At 39.7% G+C, this 21,844-nt stretch overlaps 1 protein-coding gene across 4 annotated transcripts in view; it reads left to right on the top strand.

The window, feature by feature from the left end:
• Positions 1 to 21,844, top strand: part of RRP8 (ribosomal RNA processing 8) — a 537,272-nt gene that overhangs the window by 287,934 nt on the left and 227,494 nt on the right. For all 4 annotated transcript variants that reach the window (XM_044072929.1, XM_044072930.1, XM_044072928.1 and 1 more), the window contains exon 5: positions 13,589 to 13,718. In XM_044072929.1, the coding sequence (XP_043928864.1) occupies positions 13,589 to 13,718 (130 nt within the window). The remainder of the gene's footprint in view (positions 1 to 13,588; positions 13,719 to 21,844) is intronic.

Here is a 21,844-nt window from a genome sequence, read left to right as displayed (position 1 = left end):
GGTGGGGACAGAGGATGTCATGGGGTACGTGTGGTGAGGACAGGTGTGTGAGGTTTTCACAGAACCTGTCAAGCCAACAGGTTAGCTGTGTCCCCAGGCTCAGTATATGTGGTATCATTATCTACCAGTTCAGCACAAATCTGGGCCTTTCCTTTTAGGTTATGGATGTAACTATAGAAAGCCTTGTTGTCCTTTGCTGAGGAAGGTAATTTGGACTCGTAGTTTGCTTTGTGGGACTTCACAAGAAGTCATATTTGCTTGTTTAAGCTGAGGATGGAGTGTTTCCAGTTTAGGAGGGCTCGCTCCCTCTTACTCTTAGACAGCAGTTTCTTCCTGTTATTGTACAGTCTGTTAATGACAGTTATCCACCAGGCAGGTTTGCTGTCTCTTGGAGAGCTTGTTTTGATCCTATCTGGTACGACCAAGTCAATGCAGGTATACAGGTGTTCATATAAAGCATTGTTGTAGAGCTTAGCATTGTTGCCAGTGCCATCTGAGGCAGAAGGTGCAGTGAAGCTATTTATACCATCTCATAAAAGGTTATAATCTTTTTTTAGTTTAGTTGCTGCGGGGGGGGGGCAGTTCTGATAGTTGCTTTGAATGAGACCGATTTCAGATCTCACTAGGGACCATATTGGTAAGCACCTGATCCAGGATGTTGGCACCCTTTTGTGGAGGTGTCAACCAGCTAGTCTAGGGCACTGGAGTTAGTCTAGGAATCTTTGGCCAGTTATTTTACATTAAGAAGGTTTATGGTCTGCACTGTTGTGAGAGGGGAGGGTAGCTTCTGTCCTTCTGAGCTGGAAGTTGCTTGGTGATGGCCTGTTGTGCCTGTTCCAAGTGTCTTTGTTCCGGTTTAAGCAATTTGGTTCCAAACTAATTGTTTTACATTAGGAAGATTTGTGATCTAGACTGTTGTGGTAGGTATGTATAGCCTACACCTTTCTAAGCTGGGAATTGCTGGTTGAAGCCTCATTGTGTCTGTTGTTATGAAAGTGTCGTAGTTCTGGCACTTAAGCTCCAGAACAGTTACTTTACATTGGGAGGGTTGTGGTCTGGACTCTTGTGACAGGAGAGTGTGGCCTTCCACCCTTCTAAGCTGGGAAGTGCTGATGAAAGCTTATTGTGCCTTTTATTCTGAGTGTCTTTATTGTGGTTTAAGTACTTGTGTTTTATACCAGTTACTTTACATCAGGAGGATTGGTTGTCTGAACTCTTGTGGCAAGAGAGGATAGCCTACACTCTTCTGGCTGGAAATTGCTGGCTGTTGTGCCTGTTACTTCGTTCTAACTTATGCACTTGTGTACCAAAACCATTTGCTTCACATTAGAAGGGTTTGTGGTCTAGACTCTTGTGGCAGGAGAGAGTGACCTACACCCTTCTATGTTGGGAATTGCTGTTGAATTGCTGCATTATTTAAACTGCTTTCTGCTGTTGTGACTGCAATTTTATGCACTTTGAATTTCTAGTACTTCTGCATTTTATACCATAGGTTAGATTCAGACTTGCTGAATCTAGACTGGTATCACTTGCGCAACAAAGCCAGTTCTTTACTGAGATACTGAAATATCTGAGGCATTTGTTGCATCCATCTTAACTATAAGTGCCTGTTTTTGCTCTAATATTGCACTTTTTTAATTTGTATTTGCATTTCACTGTCTGTCTGAATTGTTTGAACTATTTGTGTCATATTTTACTGTACAATGTCCTAGTTCGGCTGTAGCACTGACCATTTGCAAGTTTGCTATTTCTGGGTTTGTTTTGAAACTTCTGAGCATCAACTTCAAGCCACCTTTGTTGGTGTGAAGGCCATTTTCCACCATTATGTGAGGAGAGCGCTATCTGGGTCGCATCTAATTGAGGGTGATTGGAGTACAGCTCAGAGAGAGCATTTGTATTGCTTAGTTTGGCCTAAAAAAGGTATTTTTCTTGTTTTATTTAAACCCGACGTGTAACGGTGGTTACCATTGGTGGTTATAGACGCAAACGTTTATTACATGTTTCCTTAGCACTTTGGTTTTGGTCCTCCATAGGTTTCTCACGGCCCTGCTCTACTGCCAGGTGGAACACTAAGCCTAGCCTCGGAGGTACCAACACACCTCTCACCCACTAGCTACTCCTAAGTGGGATCTCTTTTCCTGATCATATAAATTTACCTAACACTATTGATGGAGGATTTCCCACAGTTTCTCCAGACAGCCTGGTCGACATGGGCATCCTCTGGCAGTGTAACAACTGCCTCATGTTTACCAACAACCTGTTACTCCTAGTCCACACAAACACAACGTGTGAGAGATGCAACTATATTAAGTACCTTGAATCCATGCTCTCTGACACAGCAGTCAGTACATATGACAGTGAGCGGGTAGCCAGCATGCACACCTCACCTCCTACTCCCAAACACAGACACAAGCATGCTACACTTGTTCCTGCCTCTGTCAAACTCATTACTCATAATAGCTCACACACCAGTGTCTCACCGGTCAAGCCTTTTAAGGCAAAACACAAAATCAAGCATTAGTCATATGCGGTTCCATTGTGAGACTTACACTGATGTCCCTCTCACCATGCTGGAAAAGGTCAGGTCAGCTGACTGTCAGGTGCCAGGATACTGCATATCTCGCACGCACTCAAGTCTCTCAACAACAGGTACTGTTATGACTCAGTCATAGTCCATGTTGGTATGAACGATTTGAGACATACCTCTCGGGACTATATGAAAAGAGACATGACTGAGCCCTCAGACTGTGTCTCAGCCAGTTATGTCCCTAGCCTTAAGCAGTATTTTACCTTCACCTAGTATTATGTCTCAATACGAACAGAAAATGATAGACTTCAATAGTTGGCTAAGCTTCTCATGTCATTCTAAGGGATACACTGTTTGTCAGCCTGGGATGACATGATCGCCAGAACTTGATGCTTTGCCTGAGATGGTCTTCATCTGTCACCCCTGGGATTTCGGCGGATGGCTAAGGTGTTTGCCACCTCCATAGTGCCTTTTTTAGGCAGTGTCTCAAGGACAAAATTCCCAAAGTAAAAACTCCATCGAAAAACAACCTCAAGGTTATGCTGTTTAAACGCTTGGAGTCTAAACCTAAAACTGCACTCAATGGAGGCAGTCCTCACCTTGGAAGACTGAAATTTGTCTAGTCACTGAGACCTCGTGCAAGGCTGTGGAGAGCACCCCAGCCATACCAGGTTACACCTCCTTCCACATGTTCAGACCTCAAACAGAAGGCATGATAACTGGAGGTGGTGTATCAGCATTCATTAAAGATAGGGTTGGGAGGGTGGCCTAATGGTTAAGGTGTTTGCCTTACAAACTCAAGGTGCAGGGTTTGAGTCTCACAGGGAATAATTGGCTAGGCTTAAAATAGCTCGCAAGGACAGTTAGCCTAGTACTAACCTATGAACACCTCCAGATTGGTTAAACAGTATGATTCCCTGGAGACGCTTAAAGAAACAGGAAGTGCTCCTGCAAAATGGGCCCCACTCACAACGGTGACTACAGGGGAAGCTCCCTGATGCCTTTGCCAAATTTCTCTTAATAGCATAAATACCACCACAGGTCTTTCCTGAAAAGAGGCTATTAGCCTAGTGGCAGGATGCCTTCTAAATAGCATGAAACATGACCTGTCAAGGCCTCTGGAATTACTGTTTAATTGTAGCCTCCAAATGGGCTTCATATGTCATGAATGGGGAACAGCAACAGTCACACCCCACACAAAGGTAGGCCATCTACAGACCCTGGAAACTACAGACCCATAACTCTCATTAGTCTTCTGTGTAAAGCCATGGAAAGAGTTGCCATGGAAATGATCAGTAGAGATGTAGTAAAGCTCCACACACTGGACCCAACCCAGTTTGGTTTCGTCAAAGGCAGATCATGCTTACTCAACCTGGTGGACTTGTTTGAGAAGGGAACCAAAGGAATGGATGTTGAAAAATGGTTTTACACTGCCTACCTTGACCTGGCCAAGGCATTTGATACAATACCCCCCTTGGGCATTGTTGGCAAACTCAAGAGATTAGGTAAAAAACTATTATGTCACCCTGTGGATAGCCAACTGGCTGACGGACAGGACTCAGGAAGTTAGAATTGGGGGGGTCCACCTCTACAAGGAGGCCAGTCATAAGTGGTGACCTCAGGGATCAGTCCTTGGACTGCACCTTTATGGCATTTATGTCTTTGAAGTCAAGGCCAATGTCCGTGGTCTTTGGCTGACTAAATTTGCAGATGACTACAAGTTAGGAGCAGTTATTGAATCCCACCCTGACAAATGTTCTCCAGCAGAGGCTGATGCAGACAAACAACTGGTGTCAGAGCCATGGACTAAAAACTAAATGTCAAGAAATACATAATAGTATCCTTTGGGAAGTCATCCATCCCTTGTAACTAATATATTGGCAACACACCCCTTAGAGTTGACCCATTAGTCAGGGACTTAGGGACACACACAGATAGTAATCTAGCCTTTGACCATCACGTGTAATCTAGCCTTTGACCATCACGTGTGTACACTTGTGAGGAAATCCTTCTATGTTGCTCAACTTATAAGCAAAGGTATGGCATCCAAGTCCAAGGAAGTCATTGTTCCACTGTATTTGGCATTCATCAGACCTATCATTGAGTACAGTGCCCCCTTTGGTACATACCTAACCAGGCATATCCAACAATTGGAACATCCACAGAGGTTCCTCACTAAAAGAATACAGGGCAAAAGCAAAATGTCCTATGCAGACTGCCTCAAGGCCGTGTCCCTGTATTCGGTCTCTTGCAGGCTTTTTAGTGGAGATCTGGCATACAGGCCATTCAGTCCCAACTCTGATGGACCTCTTGCATATCCACAAAACAAACAGCAGCAGCAGAATTACCCATTCTAAACACTTAAACCTTGTCTGTGATATAAATAGGACTGGCTGGAGAGACGGGTATGTATCCCAGAGACTACCACGTATAGAACGGGCTCTCCATCCATGTGAAGCAGAGTTCCTCCCTAACGCAATTCAAGTGCAACTTGGATAATTGAATGGGGAACAGGGAATTCATCCCTGGTTTGGCACCTGTCTCTCTAATGGACACAGGCAACCTGTAATAATTTCCCAGGCCCCTGTTTATATGTTTCATCTCCAAAACCCCTGCTTTCACTTATCAAGGGTATCAGAAGTTGTCAGAGATTTGGGATGCATGGCTAGGCTTAAAAAGGCCCTTGTGGTCATTAGCCTAAAAAACACCTATGAACCTATAGGTAAAAAAAAAAAAAAAAAAAAAAGTTATCCATACGAGGAACATAGGATAGTTGGGTAAATGTAGTCACCACAGTAATAGGTTTTTTTAAATGAGCAATATCGTAATTGAATTATCACATATAACATAGGCAATTATATAATTGAAAATTAACCATATTGATATATTTTCAGTTGCAAACCTTATACATCTCACATAATTTTCTCTACAGTTGTCATTAGGCCAATATATAGCTCATTCGGTTCCTGCCTTCCTTTAAACTTAATTCCTCCTCCAAAACATTGTTCTGCGTGTATTGTTCCCATAATTCCTGTTTTTTTATATAATTTGCTCCTACCTTTTTCTCAAAATTCTACTTCAGTTCTTTTATGCCTTACTATATTAGCTTCTAGTGTGGATAGTTTAGACTTTGATTTCCATTTGCTAGCAATTGCTTTTTTTGGCAGCCACCAGAACTGCACTCAGCAAGGCCTTAGTTGTGTGTAAGCAGTTCTGATTGTGTCACATCTCAAAAAAAAAAAAAATACATTTCCTTAGCTACACCAATTTGTTCACCCAATATTTCTGACAGAGTAGTCTTCAGGGAACTGTTAGTCTGCCAACTCATTATATTCCCAAAAATATGTTCTTAATTACCTCTTTCTTCCCAATCATACCTGCAACATTTGCAGTCTACCTGAGGAAAAATTATTTTGAGTGTCCCTCCACCAGGAGAGTTGCAGAGAGATGCTCTAGTCCATGACTGGCTCTCCAATCTCCTCTATGCTTCTCCCCCATTAATTATATTTCCCAACTTTCTTCAGAAACCACATTGGTTGAAGAACATGGTTATTCTCATTGCACCTTTTTGGCTTCAAGTCTGGTTTCCCTTCCTGTGACCTCATCTGCTGTATCTGCCATAGATACTGGACTCAAGTCAGACCTTCTCTCCCATCCATCAGGAATGAAACATAGAGATATCAGTGGACTCCAGCTGACTGCATGTTTTTTCCACTTGCAGTGATGGCCAGACAGTCAAGACTTTCCTCTCCGGTCCTCCATATTCTGTCATCATCTCAAAGGGTCTCTAATAGGAAAATTTACATTAGTAAATGGAAGAGATTTTCAATCTCCACCTTCCAGACAGACCTGGATCCCTTCTCTTTTCCAATCTCCATAGTTCTTGAATTTCTGGCCTATATTTTTAGCAACTGAGTGAGTTTTTATATTTGGCAGCTATTTCTAATTTTCATTCAGGTGAGTCGCTCCACATTGGTTTCTTCAAAGTTGTGCAAAGCTTTTCTTAAAGGCACTTTTTAACTCGGACATCCAGTCAAGAACCCCCCCCTCCCCCCATGAGATTTGACTATTGTGCTATGAGCTTTGACTCGTCCTCTGTCTGAACCATCATCAAAGGCAAACCTTAGATTCTTGTCCTGGAAAACAATTTTTCTGTTAGCTATCACTTCTGTTAGGTGAGTATCTGGACTCCAGGCCCCTTCCTCCAGATCTCCCTACTTGATTTTTCATAAGGATAGTTTCCCTAAGCACAAACCCATCTTTTTAGCTGAGATGGCTTCTGAATCCAATCAACCTGTATTCTTCCCAAAATTTTCAAACAAGGGTGAATACGTGCTACATCTTTGAGGCATGCACCAACTGCTTTTATTTTATGTTTACAGAACCAAAGATTTCAGGAAGACTAACCAATTGTTTGTATATTTTTCCAAGAACAAATTGGGAAAAGCAGTGTGTCTGTGACTAGCGAAATGGTTGACTGAGTAGTATATCTTTTATTTACAAAGAAAGAAAGTCATCTTTGCCTAAGCCCTCCAAAGCACATTCCACAAGGTATGTAGCCACTTCAGATGTTTTTTTGGTGAAGAATGTCTAAAGGTGGCATTTGTGCATCTGCCACTTTCTCTACTGCTCATACTTTTATTGCTCATTACAAGTTAGATTTGCTTTCCAGGAATAGGGCAGTATTTGGCACTGCTGTACTGCGGAATATCTTTCCATAAGGACCACCCAAGGTTTATCTAGCTGGTGACTGTGTCCCATCAGTTGAGGAGTGAATGAAACTGACAAAATTGGATACAAAAGTTATGTACTCACCATAATAATGCATCTGCATTGTCCATTTTCATTCTTCCTTAACTCCCCACCCCCCATTCCCCTTCCCTCTCTATCTGGTGACACCTAAGGGATGGTCCTTTGGGAATCTGTCTGTTCCCTGTTTGAGTTACAGTCTCTCTCTGTCAGCCTCTGTCCATTTTATATCAAATTGGCATCATGAATATATTATTTGGGACAGCAGACTCAATCTGAGGTTTGCTAGGATGATGGGGCATTATGGGTAAAGGGAGGAGCTAGACAGATGCATCTGTGAATCTGGTAAAAGCAGCCATGCCAGATTCAAGTTCAGATCAGCGACCCCATCAGTTGAAGAATTAAAATGAGCAACATATATGAATCATTACGGTGAGTACATAACTTGTTTTTCTTGGTTAGCCTACCAATTATATCCTTTAATTTCTGAGTACCTTATTTTCTTTAACATTGGTTCTAAATATAATGCAAACAAAAAAGGGGAAAGAGGACACCTCTGCCTGTTTGGAACTTGCCTTTGGTACCTCATATATCCACGTAATTAACATTATTATGTCAGGGAATGCAAATGCTTCATTACCCTACTCATAATACCCCAGCTTACTCTGTTGAATGCTTTCTCTGTATCAAAGCTTTCTTCCAGGATGTTGGTGCTTTTCTTCCTTTTAAAATACTGTTAAACAAAACCTTCCAGATCTTTATCACTTTCTTTCCTTCTAGCTTCCAAATTTCCACAGGAATACCATCTCTTCCTGGAGACTTTTTCCTATAGATTGGTTATTCATTACTATGTTTATCTCATTTCCTTCTATTGTAATTTAGTATTCAAGCTTCATCTACTTCTGACCTTGGCATATTTAATTTTTCCGTAAACATCTTCTATGAACATTTCCATTTGTACTTTTTCTTTGTTTCCACATTTCTAAAATTTCTGAAATATTTGTAATATCACTGCAGGATCTATGGCTATTTTCCTTGTTATAGGTTCCCTGTGGTTGTTAACAATCCTTTCTACTCTCCGTTGCCTGAGCCGTTTTGCTAAAAGCTTTAGTGCTCTGGAGTTATCAGAAACAGTTGCTTAACAGTAATTTTTCTAAACTCACACACATTATCCATGTTGTCCCTTGTTTTCTCTTTAGCACTCTCTTCAGATACCTTAATCACAGTACTTCATCTGGCAAAACCTGCTGGCACTGTGCAGAAAAAGGTACATGTGAAACAAGAAGAAAACTGTTTAAATGTGATATTTTTATTGCACAAAATCAGCGTTCTGTTGTACAGAGTATATAACACTGATTGAGAAACCTTGTAGACAAACCAGTGTTTTGCCTTGCACAAGAATTTTCAGCGAGAACATTGCATTATCATAGTTGCCTATTACATTTTTGTAGAAACAAACTGGAAGCTGACCACCACAATAAACTAAATGTCAAGAAATACATAATAGTATCCTTTGGGGAAGTCATCCATCCCTTTGTAACTAATATATTGGCATAACACTTACCCCTTAGAGTTGACCCATTAGTCAGGACTTAGGGACACACACACAGATAGTAATCTAGCCTTTGACCATCACGATGTAATCTAGCCTTTGACCATCACCGTGTACACTTGTGAGGAAATCCTTCTATGTTGCTCAACTTTCATAAACAAAGGTATGGCATCCAAGTCCAAGGAAGATCATTGTTCCACTGTATTTGGCATTCATCAGACCTATCATTTGAGTACAGTGCCCCCTTTGGGTACACATACCTAACTTAGGCATATCCAACAGTTGGAACATCCACAGAGGTTCCTCACTAAAAAGAATACAGGGCAAAAGCAAATGTCCTATGCAGACTGCCTCAAGGCCGTGTCCCTGTATTCGGTCTCTTGCAGGCTTTTAGTGGGAGATCTGGCATAAGCAGGCCATATTCAGTCCCAACTCTGATGGACCTCTTTACGCATATCCACAAAACAAACAGCAGCAGCAGAATTACCCATTCTAAACACTTAAACCTTTGTCTGTGATATAAATAGGACTGGCTGGAGAGACGGGTATGTATCCCAGAGACTACCACGTATAGAACGGGCTCTCCATCCATGTGAAGCAGAGTTCCTCCCTAACGCAATTCAGAAGTGCAACTTGATAATTGAATGGGGAACAGGAATTCATCCCTGGTTTGGCACCTGTCTCTAATGGACACAGGCAACCTGTAATAATTTCCCAGGCCCTGTTTATATGTTTCATCTCCAAAACCCCTGCTTTCACTTATCAAGGGTATCAGAAGTTGTCAGAGATTTGGGATGCATGGCTAGGCTTAAAAAGGCCCTTGTGGTCATTAGCCTAAAAAACACCTATGAACCTATAGGTAAAAAAAAAAAAAAAAAAAAAAGTTATCCATACGAGGAACATAGGATAGTTGGGTAAATGTAGTCACCACAGTAATAGGTTTTTTTAAATGAGCAATATCGTAATTGAATTATCACATATAACATAGGCAATTATATAATTGAAAATTAACCATATTGATATATTTTCAGTTGCAAACCTTATACATCTCACATAATTTTCTCTACAGTTGTCATTAGGCCAATATATAGCTCATTCGGTTCCTGCCTTCCTTTAAACTTAATTCCTCCTCCAAAACATTGTTCTGCGTGTATTGTTCCCATAATTCCTGTTTTTTTATATAATTTGCTCCTACCTTTTTCTCAAAATTCTACTTCAGTTCTTTTATGCCTTACTATATTAGCTTCTAGTGTGGATAGTTTAGACTTTGATTTCCATTTGCTAGCAATTGCTTTTTTTGGCAGCCACCAGAACTGCACTCAGCAAGGCCTTAGTTGTGTGTAAGCAGTTCTGATTGTGTCACATCTCAAAAAAAAAAAAAATACATTTCCTTAGCTACACCAATTTGTTCACCCAATATTTCTGACAGAGTAGTCTTCAGGGAACTGTTAGTCTGCCAACTCATTATATTCCCAAAAATATGTTCTTAATTACCTCTTTCTTCCCAATCATACCTGCAACATTTGCAGTCTACCTGAGGAAAAATTATTTTGAGTGTCCCTCCACCAGGAGAGTTGCAGAGAGATGCTCTAGTCCATGACTGGCTCTCCAATCTCCTCTATGCTTCTCCCCCATTAATTATATTTCCCAACTTTCTTCAGAAACCACATTGGTTGAAGAACATGGTTATTCTCATTGCACCTTTTTGGCTTCAAGTCTGGTTTCCCTTCCTGTGACCTCATCTGCTGTATCTGCCATAGATACTGGACTCAAGTCCAGACCTTCTCTCCCATCCATCAGGAATGAAACATAGAGATATCAGTGGACTCCAGCTGACTGCATGTTTTTTCCACTTGCAGTGATGGCCAGACAGTCAAGACTTTCCTCTCCGGTCCTCCATATTCTGTCATCATCTCAAAGGGTCTCTAATAGGAAAATTTACATTAGTAAATGGAAGAGATTTTCAATCTCCACCTTCCAGACAGACCTGGATCCCTTCTCTTTTCCAATCTCCATAGTTCTTGAATTTCTGGCCTATATTTTTAGCAACTGAGTGAGCTTTTATATTTGGCAGCTATTTCTAATTTTCATTCAGGTGAAATGCCCACATTGGTTTCTTCAAAGTTGTGCAAAGCTTTTCTTAAAGGCACTTTTTAACTCGGACATCCAGTCAAGAACCCCCCCCCTCCCCCCATGATTTGACTATTGTGCTATGAGCTTTGACTCGTCCTCTGTCTGAACCATCATCAAAGGCAAACCTTAGATTCTTGTCCTGGAAAACAATTTTTCTGTTAGCTATCACTTCTGTTAGGTGAGTATCTGGACTCCAGGCCCCTTCCTCCAGATCTCCCTACTTGATTTTTCATAAGGATAGTTTCCCTAAGCACAAACCCATCTTTTTAGCTGAGATGGCTTCTGAATCCAATCAACCTGTATTCTTCCCAAAATTTTCAAACAAGGGTGAATACGTGCTACATCTTTGAGGCATGCACCAACTGCTTTTATTTTATGTTTACAGAACCAAAGATTTCAGGAAGACTAACCAATTGTTTGTATATTTTTCCAAGAACAAATTGGGAAAAGCAGTGTGTCTGTGACTAGCGAAATGGTTGACTGAGTAGTATATCTTTTATTTACAAAGAAAGAAAGTCATCTTTGCCTAAGCTCCAAAGCACATTCCACAAGGTATGTAGCCACTTCAGATGTTTTTTTGGTGAAGAATGTCTAAAGGTGGCATTTGTGCATCTGCCACTTTCTCTACTGCTCATACTTTTATTGCTCATTACAAGTTAGATTTGCTTTCCAGGAATAGGGCAGTATTTGGCACTGCTGTACTGCGGAATATCTTTCCATAAGGACCACCCAAGGTTTATCTAGCTGGTGACTGTGTCCCATCAGTTGAGGAGTGAATGAAACTGACAAAATTGGATACAAGTTATGTACTCACCATAATAATGCATCTGCATTGTCCATTTTCATTCTTCCTTAACTCCCCACCCCCCATTCCCCTTCCCTCTCTATCTGGTGACACCTAAGGGATGGTCCTTTGGGAATCTGTCTGTTCCCTGTTTGAGTTACAGTCTCTCTCTGTCAGCCTCTGTCCATTTTATATCAAATTGGCATCATGAATATATTATTTGGGACAGCAGACTCAATCTGAGGTTTGCTAGGATGATGGGGCATTATGGGTAAAGGGAGGAGCTAGACAGATGCATCTGTGAATCTGGTAAAAGCAGCCATGCCAGATTCAAGTTCAGATCAGCGACCCCATCAGTTGAAGAATTAAAATGAGCAACATATATGAATCATTACGGTGAGTACATAACTTGTTTTTCTTGGTTAGCCTACCAATTATATCCTTTAATTTCTGAGTACCTTATTTTCTTTAACATTGGTTCTAAATATAAATGCAAACAAAAGGGAAAGAGGACACCTCTGCCTGTTTGGAACTTGCCTTTGGTACCTCATATATCCACGAATTAACATTATTATGTCAGGGAATGCAAATGCTTCATTACTCCTACTCATAATACTAGCTTACTCTGTTGAATGCTTTCTCTGTATCAAAGCTTTCTTCCAGGATGTTGGTGCTTTTCTTCCTTTAAAATACTGTTAAACAAAACCTTCCAGATCTTTATCACTTTCTTTCCTTCTAGCTTCCAAATTTCCACAGGAATACCATCTCTTCCTGGAGACTTTTTCCTATAGATTGGTTATTCATTACTATGTTTATCTCATTTCCTTCTATTGTAATTTAGTATTCAAGCTTCATCTACTTCTGACCTTGGCATATTTAATTTTTCCGTAAACATCTTCTATGAACATTTCCATTTGTACTTTTTCTTTGTTTCCACATTTCTAAAATTTCTGAAATATTTGTAATATCACTGCAGGATCTATGGCTATTTTCCTTGTTATAGGTTCCCTGTGGTTGTTAACAATCCTTTCTACTCTCCGTTGCCTGAGCGTTTTGCTAAAAGCTTTAGTGCCTGGAGTTATCAGAAACAGTTGCTTAACAGTAATTTTTCTAAACTCACACACATTATCCATGTTGTCCCTTGTTTTCTCTTTAGCACTCTCTTCAGATACCTTAATCACAGTACTTCATCTGGCAAAACCTGCTGGCACTGTGCAGAAAAAGGTACATGTGAAACAAGAAGAAAACTGTTTAAATGTGATATTTTTATTGCACAAAATCAGCGTTCTGTTGTACAGAGTATATAACACTGATTGAGAAACCTTGTAGACAAACCAGTGTTTTGCCTTGCACAAGAATTTTCAGCGAGAACATTGCATTATCATAGTTGCCTATTACATTTTTGTGTTTTATATCTTGTGATGCGTGAGATCACAAAGCAGGAAGTGTGCCTCAAAGCAAAAATGTAAAATTGTTGGAGGTGATTAAAGAGTTGATGCCAACATCTTAAATGTTTTTGAAACATTTAAGAACTGGTAAGGATATACCACCTACACTGTATTGCTTTGTTTAGTGTGGGATCCCAGAGCAGAGCATATACCCCTAAGCAAAAATGTGGCAGTGGTGCATGGTGTAGTGAAAGAAAGATAGGGGTATTAAATTCTGGAGGTGATCAGAGACTTGCTGTGGATATTCTAAGAATCATTTTCTATTCTGAATAGCAAAAGTGTGTCATTTGTCTGCTTCTTGTTTTTTTATTCACCAGGCTTCCTGGTAATGAATTCCAGTTGCTGAACATGTTGCCTTAGTATACATAAATGTTCTGTTTTTCTTCCTCCTTCAGGCCAGCATCTCTGATAGTGGCAGATTTTGGCTGTGGTGACTGCAGGCTTGCTCGTAGTGTAAAGAATCAGGTGCACAGTTTTGATCTGGTGGCACTCAATGATTGTGTCTCTGTATGCGACATGGCTCATGTAAGTACTATTTGTATTTCACTGAGAATAATATGAATGTCTTGGAAAATATGATGCATTGTTTCTTTTAAAATGATTTATTTACATGTCTTGTGTGATCCTGCTGAGGGAAACCTTCTTTTGCGTTATTATTAAGGATATTTTGTTTTTTACGTGTAAGCTTTGAAGTTGTTCTTTTCACTTTCCAAAAGTAACCTATTCCATTTGATTGCCTTTTTTTTGTTTGCCAGCAGGGTTTTGTCATACCTCTGCAGAATGTCCAGATTTTTGCTACATATTTTTGGTCTGTTTTTCATAAAATTGTGTTTTTTTTCTGACAAATTAGTAGCAAATCATTAAAGACTGAAGTTAGAAAGTAATGACAGAGATTCAGACTTCGTACACTTCAGAAAATGCATGCTAATGCAAAGTCTGTTATTCTATCAACTTTCTAAGTTTGTAAGAGCAATATTTAAAAATGACCCGATTTTTAGGCCTTTGTCCCACTTTTATTTATGGCTTTGTTCAGAATTCTTGCTCTGAGGTTGAGAGATAGGGGTTTTGTATTGCTAATAGAAGACTGTTATATTACATCGTTTTTATGTCTACATAGTAACTTTTGTGTGTGACATAAACTATTTAATATCTGGAACCCTTCTTGGTGGGTTAGTAATTGGGCTCATTCCTCTTCACCAGTCAGAATTACTTTTTTTCTCATAAGCTGCCACAGCTGGGTGTATGCACATCTGATACATTTGCACACTATGCACTGACCTGAAAACATGTGACGTCACCAGGCCTTGTGATCTTTCCTTCTATAAACAAAGGTCAGGTTTCGATACTGATGTCTGATAGTTAAACTTTCTCATACGAACTGTTTTAGAGCAAGCATGTAAATGCTTGTTTAACTGTTAGAAAAGTGTATAATGCTCACACTTATATTTCCAGTGTTGCCTGTGATTGTAACACAGCGTTATGCACTTGAAGTACTACACCACCTGTAGACATCATAGGCAGAAATGTTGATTGTGATGGTGGCAGTTGTTAGTTTCTTATGTGGAGACCATAGGAAGGGTCCCATGTCTCTGATGCAGCACTAACAGAGGTAATGATAATTGGAGATATACCTCTGCCAGTTGGATTTGACTAGCAAGGGCTAAGGATTGCACGTTGAAGGCATTAAACCGATCATGAAAGAGATGATGATCTGTCCTTCACTTCTGTAAATGATAAAGGGTCTGAAGAGGTTTGCACCAGAGTCCCACCATGGGGCATTGTGTGTTATAAGCATTTCACAATTTGTGGTTGATTGTACTTCAGGCTGAGGTGAGGGCTCTTTTCTTAGATCACCACTTTGGCACTTAGTAACAGTAATGATATTAAGCTCTTGACATGGTGACTCCCTTGAAGGCATCTCTACAGCTGGTGTAGAATTCCATTTTTTCCTATCTGGTGTAGAATTCTATCTGTAATGCTTCTCTTTCATACCCTATGTCCATTTATAGTAGATTTTCTATTTCTCTTTTATAGTTTCATAGATGAAATAAATGAAGAAAGGCAAGGATGTAGTAAAAAAACAGTTCTTTATTCACGAACCAGTATTGTAAGTGCTTTCGGTTGCACTGCAAATGCACAACTTTCATCAGACAAATTAAATTAATTACAAGGGAACACTTTTCACCAAATGACGACATCATCATTGCATCTCCTCAACTTCAAATTTAAAGTAACACAACCCTCTTCCTGTCAAAGATACAAAAACCTTAACTTTCATTAATATAATTCATTAAATCATACTATAATTCATACCTATTCATGTATAAATTCATACCGATAAGTTAGATATAATATTGACAAAAATATTTATAAATATAATTTTAAACCTTTGTACCTTATATAAAATATAAAAATATATACACACACACACACACACACACACACACACAAACATACAAAAACACACACACACACACCAAATATAAACATATATGTAAATATATTATTTAGTATGAAATAAATATATAGATCAAACAGTTGAGTCAAACTGAATAGTACTAACCCCAAATTCATGCATATTATTAATGTTGTTCTAAAGCCTTCAATTTCAGTATACATTTTGGAGAACTAATTTCATCAAGTCTGGGATACATATAGGCATTTGTCTTCAATTGCCACCACAATTCCCTTTGTTCTAATCTTAGGGACCATGGACAACCCCTAGGGTCAACTTTCATTTGTTCAACCACCAAAAATAGAAAAAAATGTTCATTATATCCATTGATATGTCTAGCTAGAGCGTTGGTACAATCTTTCTTCATTATACAATACTGATGTTCATACACTCTCTGTCTAAGGTGGGGTTTGGGTTTAATATATAGAATTGTGGGCACCGTTGACACCCTGCCAAATATACCACACTATTGCTATTACAAGTGAACCTATCCTTAATGGGATAATCAACTTCATTTAGTGTAAATGTATTCGTAACCTTTATATATTTACACTGATTACATAAACCACATTTAAACATTCCCCCAGATCTAAAAGATGTAGGGTGATTTCTTTCTAACGTACATTTAAGAGTAACCCCCCGTTTAAACACTACTTTCGGGGAGGAAGGTACTTTGTTCCCAAGACCACCATCCTCCATCAGCAAGGTCCAATTCTTATATATAATGGACCGTACCTCATTTGCATAAAGGGAAAAAGCAGTACTAAAAATAAGTGGAAATTTACCGTTAAATTCGTTTCCACATGTAATAATAGAACATTCATTCATGTCTACAACGTTGTTAGTATCAACATGCTCCAACATTTCTACTGAATGGGCAATTCTGTTGTTGAGAATAGGTTTAAACCGCCCAGAATTACACTTATAAGAAACCTCCTCAATCAATGTTTCCAGTAATTCAGGAGGATAACCTCGTGAAATAAACATTCCTTTCAGGGTCTCACAGTCAAATACAAAAATTAATCATCTAAAGTTGTCATACGGACCGCTCTAACTAGCTGACCCTTTACAACAGACTGTTTCTGAAAGAATGGATGAGAACATTCAAAGTGTTAAAAAAAACTATTCGAGTATGTTGGTTTACGGTAAATTTTCGCTGAATAACACCCATTCAAACTATCTTTGCTTAAAGGACCACTATGGGCAAACAATGAAAAAACATATATTTTTTTTATCTTGCCATGATTTACTGCACTTCCTAAAGCTGCCTGCAGCAAAATAAGTGCTCATTCCTAATTTTATTATTTTTTTTTACTCTTGTCTGCCCTCATGGGGGCAGACATTGGATTCCTTTGGAAAGCTAAATCTGTCTCAATGCACAGACTGTGAGAACAAATAGCCCTACCATTTGTTGTCAGACTAGACTTCCATTCACTTAGAATGGACCACCTGAAAAAAAATGCCAGGTTTGAGAGTCTGCAGCTTATGTGTCATTGAGTGGTATGTGCTGAGTTTTACAAATGTTGTTCCTGTTGATGTACTACACATTCTCTAAAAGAAACTTGTAAAAGTCTCAACAAATTACTGAGATAAAAAAGACTTTTCACAAGGAGCAGTTTTGCAAGTTTCAATTCCTGGCCAAGTTACTCCTCCCATCTCCCCTCCTTCAGTGGGCAGCAGTCTCACATTTCCAGCTTTGCTAGATTCAACTATTTTGTCAGCTTTGCATGACAATAGACATAAAAAAAAAATCACAGCCTGGTGTGCCACTAAAACTGTTCCCTTATATATCTCTTCACTTCTGAATAGCATTTCCCCAGGAATAAAAAGCACACACATCAGTCCAGAGTTTGGGCCAATCTATCCATTTCTTAATGTGCACAGTAAAACATTCAGTTTATAATGCGTTTGGGCTGCTGACATGGTTATCTTTACACAGTTATTCTCTTATAGCATAACCTGAACTTATGATATTCAATGCCAAGCTTTACAACAGTTCTCAGTTTCTTAACAATGACCTCCCAAGCCTCTGATGTGACCCAGTACTTTGTCAATATGCTGTAAATACATAGATTAATACAAATATTTGTGCACATATGACACACAATAATACACACATACCATCATTAAAACAAGATAAATGCAATATAAATCATATCAATATAGTTAGGATTTCTAGTTTATGACCCTGCTTGTCTATGGAAACTTCTTTTTGAATTTATGTTCAAGCAGTTGTATATTATCTTGTTTAATTGTTTCTCAATATTCTAACCACTGTGTATGCTGCATCAATTGTAAAACTCTGATTTTACTCCTTTTATATTTTCTGTGCTCTTTGTACAAAATCGCTATATTTGTATAATTTATTTATATTATTTTTTTATAATTGTTTACTATGTATCTGGAGCTTTTCTCCCCCAGCCACCGCTGAAAACGGTCATCTTGTGTCCAGTCGGACTAACCTGGTAAACAAATGGAAAATAAATAAAAAATAAAATATACTAAGAAAATCAATCAGTATACCAAGAAAAATCCAAAACTTAAGAAAAAAAAACACAGAAGGAAGGAAAATGTTTCCTTGATGCTGTCATTAAAATCCCACTCATTTATTCAGATATTATGGGCAAACATATATATATATATATATATATATTATAACATATAATATATTAGGCAAAACAACTTACCCAACACACTAGTCATAGGTGACGCTATAGTCAGGCACACTGATGTCCCACTCACCAGGCTAAACAAGGAGAAGGTTACTGTCAGTTGCCTGTCGGATGCCAGGATCTGCCACATAACCCATGCACTCACGTCACTCCACAACAAGTACAAATATGACTCTGTCATTGCCCATGTTGGTGTGAATGACCTGAGACATGCCTCCCTGGACTACATGAAAAGAGACATGGAAGAGCTATCCGATCGTGTAGCCCAGGGAGGTATGACTCTAGCCCTGAGTAGCATTCTGCCATCGCCCAAAATGATACCGCAATACAAGGACTAAATGATTGACTTCAACAATTGGCTAAGCTTCTGGTGTCATTCGAAGGGGATCCAGTATCTGTCTGCCTGAGACAACATTGTCGACAGACCATGATGCTTTGCCAGAGATGGCCTGCACCTGTTGCCCATGGGATTCCGGATACTGGCTAAGGCTCTTGCCGCCCCTATAGTGCCTTTTTTTAGACAAGTTTCAAATGTAACAAGAACAGGCAAGCAACAACTGAGGGTAATGCTACTCAATGCTAGAAGTCTAACTCTCAAAATGCACTCACTCAAGGCACTCCTTAAAATGGAGAACATAGATATTTGTGCAGTGACTGAGACCTGGTTCAAGGCTCCAAAGAGCACCCCTGCACTACCAGGTTATAACTCATACCACACTTTTCGGCCACGTAACCTGGACCGGAAAACCAAAAGCAGAGGTATGCCCATATTTGTTAAGGATATCCACACCTCCAGGCTAATTGCTCAGCATAATGCATCCGAGGTTATCCAAGTGCAACTAACTCTGGGCAAAACTGCAATCCAAATTGTAGCTTGCTACAGATCCCCCATCATGCCCCAGGATTCCCACTCCTCTTTTCTTGATATACTGTAAAATATTAGGGTTCAAACACCCTAATAATGGGCGATTTCAACTACCCCACCATTAACTGGGAAAACTACTCCTGTACCAACTCCTTCGCTCAACACTTTCTGGAATTCATAAATTCCAGTGCCCTGGATCAACTTATCCACACCCCCACCAAGGGCAACAATATCCTAGACCTAGTCATTACCAACATGAGTGACCGGTGTTCCACACCCGAAGTCAACTCCTTGTTGGTCAGAGCCGAACATAAGTTAATCACCCTAGATATCCACATCCCACCCTCCCATCCCCACATTAAGGAAACCACGGTAAAACATTTCTCCATAGCCAACTTCATGCTTCATAAGACAGAAGTGGTGAACTTCATGACACCCATGCAGATGGCCAATGCAGTTAACTGCTGAATCCTACACAAATGCACTCTGTAAACACTTACATGAGTGCATGGATCGTGCTATCCAAAATAGAACCAAGAAGCTATCATCCAGAAAAAGGAAGCCAATCTGGTGGTCCCCTGCCATAAACAAACTGTACAACAGAAGGAAGAAACTGTTGCAGAAGAGAGTAAAATCCCATAAGTGGTGGAGCTTCCCTGGTCAGCCTCAGTAAGATGCTGAAATCCCTTATAAGAGCCTCCAAAGCTAGCTATGAAAATAAAATTGCCACTGATTTCTAATGACAACCACAAAGCATTCTATAGCCATGTCAAGAATCGCAATGGCAACACCCAGATCTGCTCTGAGTTGCAACACGCAAGTGATATTGCCAACATTCTGGCATATAGGTTCTGTGCTAACTTTACCACCCTCTCACACCCTAAAGGCCCCATATCTATACAGGAAGAATGCAGAGTCCCTGTAATCACAATTACACAGGTAAAAGCTGCACTCTCTAAAGCCAAACACACAGCATCCATGGGACTGGACAACATCCCAGGCTGAGTATTACATGAACTTCAGAACGAATTGGCTGCCCACCTAAGCACCATGTTCAATCATAGCCTCACATCAGGCTTTGTGCCCACTGAATGGCGCACAGCAACAGTTACCCCACTCCACAAAGGGGGAGCCACCACTGATCCCGGGAACTATCATTTGCCCCCCCCAAAGGCAAAAATTGGCCCACCCCCCCCCGGGAAAAGGTTTTAAAAATTCCAAAATTTTGGGAAACCCCAAAAAAACCCTTTCCCTTTTGGGCCCAAAATTTTCCCCAAAAATTCCAAAATTTGGTTAAGCTTTTCCCCCCTTTAAAAAAAGATCCCCAAAAATAAAAAATTTGGGCCCCCCCAAAAAGGTTTTTTTTTTTTTTATTTTTTTTTTTTTTTTTTTTTTTTTTTTTTTTTTTTTCCCCCCCCCCCCCCCCCCCCCCCCCCCCCCCCCCCCCCCCCCCCCCCCCCCCCCCCCCTTTTTAAACAAAATTTTGGGTTCAAAAAACCCTAATAAGGGCTTTTCCCCCCTTAAGGGGAAAACCCCATTCCCCCAACTCCCGGGGCCAAACCACTTTCGGGAATTCTTTAAATTGGGCCCTGAAACTTTCCCAACCAAAGGGAACAAAAATACCGGGCCCTGGGCTTACCCTGGGCCCGGTGCCCACCGGTAACCCTTTGGTTTGGAAACCCAAAAAATTTTTTTCCCCTGTTCCACTTTACCCCCCCCCAAAAGGGGGGAAAACCCGGGGGTAAAAATTTTCCATCCAACTTAAATTTTTTCTTGAAAAAGGGGTTGAACTTTTTGAAATAGATGGAAATTTACCGGGAAAATGTGAATCCCTAACAAATCACCCCTTGCATTTCTGAGTGAGGGAAAAGGTTTATCCCAAAAACCAAAGGGGGGATTGGGAATTTTGGGGGCCCCTGCCAAAAAAAATTTTTTACAACGGGAAGGAAGAAACTTTCAGGGAATAAAATAAAGTGGGGCCCCCGGGTCGGGGCCTCAGAAGGCCCTAAACCCCTTTTTTAAAAGGACCCCCAAAACCAGTTGAAAAAAAGATGTTTAAAGGGGACAACCAAAAGGGGAAAATTCTATAAGGGGTCAAAAATAAAAGTTGGGGAACAATGTTTTTTTCCTTTTTTTTGGGAAAGGTTCCATGAAATTTCCCCCTTCCCCCCAAAAAGGGCCCCTTTATTAAAAAGGGAAAGAAAACCCCCTTAACCCAAAACCTGGTAAAAGGTCTCAAAACCAAAAAAAGTTTTAAGGGTACAAACCCAGGTTTTAAAGTTCAGAACAAAATTTTCCCAAAGGGAATGAACATCCCCTTTTTTGGCCCCAATTTAAAGGGGGAAAAAATTAAAAACCCACCCCCAAAAAGGGGGGGCCCCCGGGGTTTCCCAAAAACTTATCATTTTTGTGTGGTTGGTTGGGTAAAATATATTATATATATATATTTAAAAAAAAAATATTTTTAAATTATTTTTGTCCCAGGGTTGGGAAAAATATTGGGGTGAATTTTTTATTTATAATATAAAAATTTTTTGGGGAAATAATTTGTTTATATAAAAAATGTTTATTAGATATTAATAAAATTATTATTTTTTTATTTATGTAAGGTTTATTAGAATTATTAATTATTTTTTAATAATTAAAAGTTTTTGAATAT

This window comes from Protopterus annectens, chromosome 5.part1 (assembly GCF_019279795.1).
Source record: "Protopterus annectens isolate FY-2018-M chromosome 5.part1, PAN1.0, whole genome shotgun sequence".
In the NCBI taxonomy this organism is placed as follows: domain Eukaryota; kingdom Metazoa; phylum Chordata; order Ceratodontiformes; family Protopteridae; genus Protopterus; species Protopterus annectens.
The sequence above is the reverse complement of the archived record's forward strand: the minus strand, read 5'-3'. Positions and strand labels throughout refer to the sequence as shown.